Source organism: Fulmarus glacialis, unplaced genomic scaffold (genome assembly GCF_000690835.1).
Source record: "Fulmarus glacialis isolate BGI_N327 unplaced genomic scaffold, ASM69083v1 scaffold25511, whole genome shotgun sequence".
Taxonomy (NCBI): domain Eukaryota; kingdom Metazoa; phylum Chordata; class Aves; order Procellariiformes; family Procellariidae; genus Fulmarus; species Fulmarus glacialis.
In genome coordinates this window covers 3059-5640 of record NW_009191379.1, presented here as the reverse complement: position 1 = coordinate 5640, position 2582 = coordinate 3059, and the positions used below count along the sequence as shown (strand labels likewise).

The 2582-nt window shown below is 57.8% G+C and overlaps 1 protein-coding gene across 1 annotated transcript in view; it reads right to left on the bottom strand.

Moving 5' to 3' along the window:
- Window positions 1–1211, bottom strand: part of LOC104083259 (delta-type opioid receptor-like) — a 1622-nt gene extending 411 nt beyond the window's left edge. Inside the window, exons 1-2 of the mRNA XM_009586681.1 lie at window positions 866–1211; window positions 1–149 (exon numbers count right to left, since the gene is read on the bottom strand). The exon at window positions 1–149 is cut by the window's left edge and continues 411 nt beyond it. Coding sequence (XP_009584976.1) covers window positions 1–149; window positions 866–1205 — 489 coding nt within the window. The 5' untranslated portion in view covers window positions 1206–1211. The remainder of the gene's footprint in view (window positions 150–865) is intronic.
- Window positions 1212–2582: the final 1371 nt, after the last annotated feature.

Below are 2582 nucleotides of genomic sequence, written 5' to 3'. Positions count from 1 at the left end.
GCTCTTCAGGCGAAGGATCATCAGCCCGTAGCAGATGGTGATGACCAAGATGGGGACCATGAAGGCGAAGATGAAGACGCAGATCTTGGTCACGGTGTCCCAGTAGATGGGAGGATCGGGAAACTGGAGCGTGCACAGCACCATCCCGTCTGCAGGAGAGAGGATGATCAAAGAGGGAGCCGGTGGAGTGTCTGCTGTGAATACTGTCTGCTTTCTGCTCGGTCATGGCTGGGCATGTCCATGCTTCTTAAAACCACAAGGAGATGCATGCCCATCTGCCAGCTCTTTCCAGAGCTTCCCCGGGAGCTCTGTGCCCCCAGCCCCCTGCCCCCGGGGTGCCGAGGGGACGAGGTGGGTGCCGTGACCCAGGGTCTTGTTCCCTAGGAGCCTCCTGGGCCATCCCCACGCTGTCTCCTCCCAGCCCCCGTGATGGACACGTCCCTCTGTCACCTTCCACTGAAACCTGTCCACTTCCTCAAGATGCCCAGAGCTTTCCTAGCAGCCAAGGGCTGGCGTCCTCACACGGGAGCTGCGGATCTTAGTGTGGACCAGCTGGGGACTTTGCAATACCACTGGGAGTGTTTTTAAGCACCTGATTTGCACCCCAGGGGCTGGGGAGAGGCACTGGTTGGACTGGAGATGGGGAAGGGGGAGGACAATTGCTGGGACAGATTCCAACCTCTGCAGCCAAGGTGGAAAATAACACCGTGATGATTTTCCACGGCAGGGCACGCTTATGGTCCCATGGAGGGGTGCCCATCACTGAGCTCAAACCTGGTACAGGACCAGGTGGTTTGGGTTTGACCGGTCACCCCTGGGATGGACAGATGGGACAGGAGGGGACCTCTCCCCAGAAGCCACTTGCCTTTTGACTTGGTGACCGCCATGGCCATGATGGGCACCCCAATGAGGGAGGAGAGCACCCAGATGCAGACATTGATGATCTTGGCCTTGGCCGGCGTGCGGAAGTCCAGGGCCTTAACCGGGTGGCACACGGCGACGTAGCGGTCCACACTCATCATGGTGAGCGTGAAGATACTGGTGAACATGTTGTAGTAGTCAATGGAGAGCACGAGTTTGCAGAGCAGCTCCCCGAAGGGCCAGGTCTCCATCAGGTACTTGGCACTCTGGAAGGGCAGCGTGCTGGTGGCCAGCGCATCTGCCAGGGCCAGGTTGAAGATGTAGATGTTGGTGGCTGTCTTCATCTTGGTGTACCTGGGGGTGGGAGAGAAAGGAGCCGTTACAGGTGGTCAGGGCTGGCTTACCATGCCCAAGTTTGTGTGTGCACACTCAATATGATGAGGAGGGGGCACAGCCTGGCTTTCCCCAGCTGCTCGCAAGGTGCCATCACCCTTGGTGGGCAAAGCTACATGCTTGTGACGTGCCCTTCTGCAGCACCAATGTGCTCAGCACCTTTCCAGCTGGACCAGGGAGCACGTTGAGAAAGTATTTGTGTTCGTGCATGGTTTTAGTGTGTGTTGAAATCCCGGTGCCTGAGCACGGGGTTGTACTCACACGTGAGACCTTATCCAGCACCTGCAGAACATGGCTTAGACCCTGCCGAAGCAGTTATTCCTTACCTGACCAGGGAGGTGACACTCATTCACGTGGCTGCCTTTATTCAAAGGAGATCTGAAGAAATTTTCAGAGAAGTGACTCCTCCAATTAAACAGATTTACTCCGTTTCCCTGAATCAGTTGCACAATGTCCTTTACCTCTTGAAACCTCCATTATCTGATTTTTCCACCCAGTAAATCATGATTATCTCTCTCGCTTCCCTGTCGAGTTTACTTGCAGAAATTGGATCGATTACCCCCGGAAACAGGCCATCTGGAAGCAGCCCAATTAGCCAGGCTGGAGCTCCAGAGCCTCTGGGGAAGCCTGGCTGCCTCGGCCACGGCACGTGGCTCGGGGCCACGGGGCCACTCGTGGGGCATTGGGCAGGGGCTCCAGCCACTCGTGGCTGGCACGCCAGCTCTGGTCCTTGTCACATGCCGGTAAGAGAAACGCCCGGTCCTGAGTGCCAAAACCCTTCCTGAAGGGATGAGGCATCGTTTTGGTGGGTGCCAGGACCGGTAAGCGCCGTGGCCGGTGGGGATGGGTGCGTGTCCTCGGGGCGTCCAGCCCTGCAGGTGTTGCTCGAGGTGATGCTTTGAATGGCGTGGTTGGTTGGAAATGGGTGCTCATCCCTGCTCTCGGGGGTCCCCAAAGGGCAACATGTTAGGGTTGGGGTGGGGTGGGGGTTCTGCGGCCGCCCCCAGGTTGTTCGCTAGGCTGAGGTCAGGGCGACGACACTACGCCAGCGGCTCGAACCCTCCCCACGCGCTCCCTTCCAGCAAGTGCCTGCTGCTCAGAGCATCCTCCGTAGCCCCGAGCTCATTTAGATGCACCCTAATTAATTAACAAAAGTGTCAGTCTGAACACAAGCATCTCTGCGCATGGTTAAACCTGCCTGTAGCATCCCCGGGGGGTTCGGTCCTAGACAGAGGGGGGCTGAATTCAGCCCCAGTGCATGGGGGGAGACAAGCCCTAGGGAAGGGACCGTCCCTGTACTGGGCTCTGGTGAGGCCGCACCTCGAATC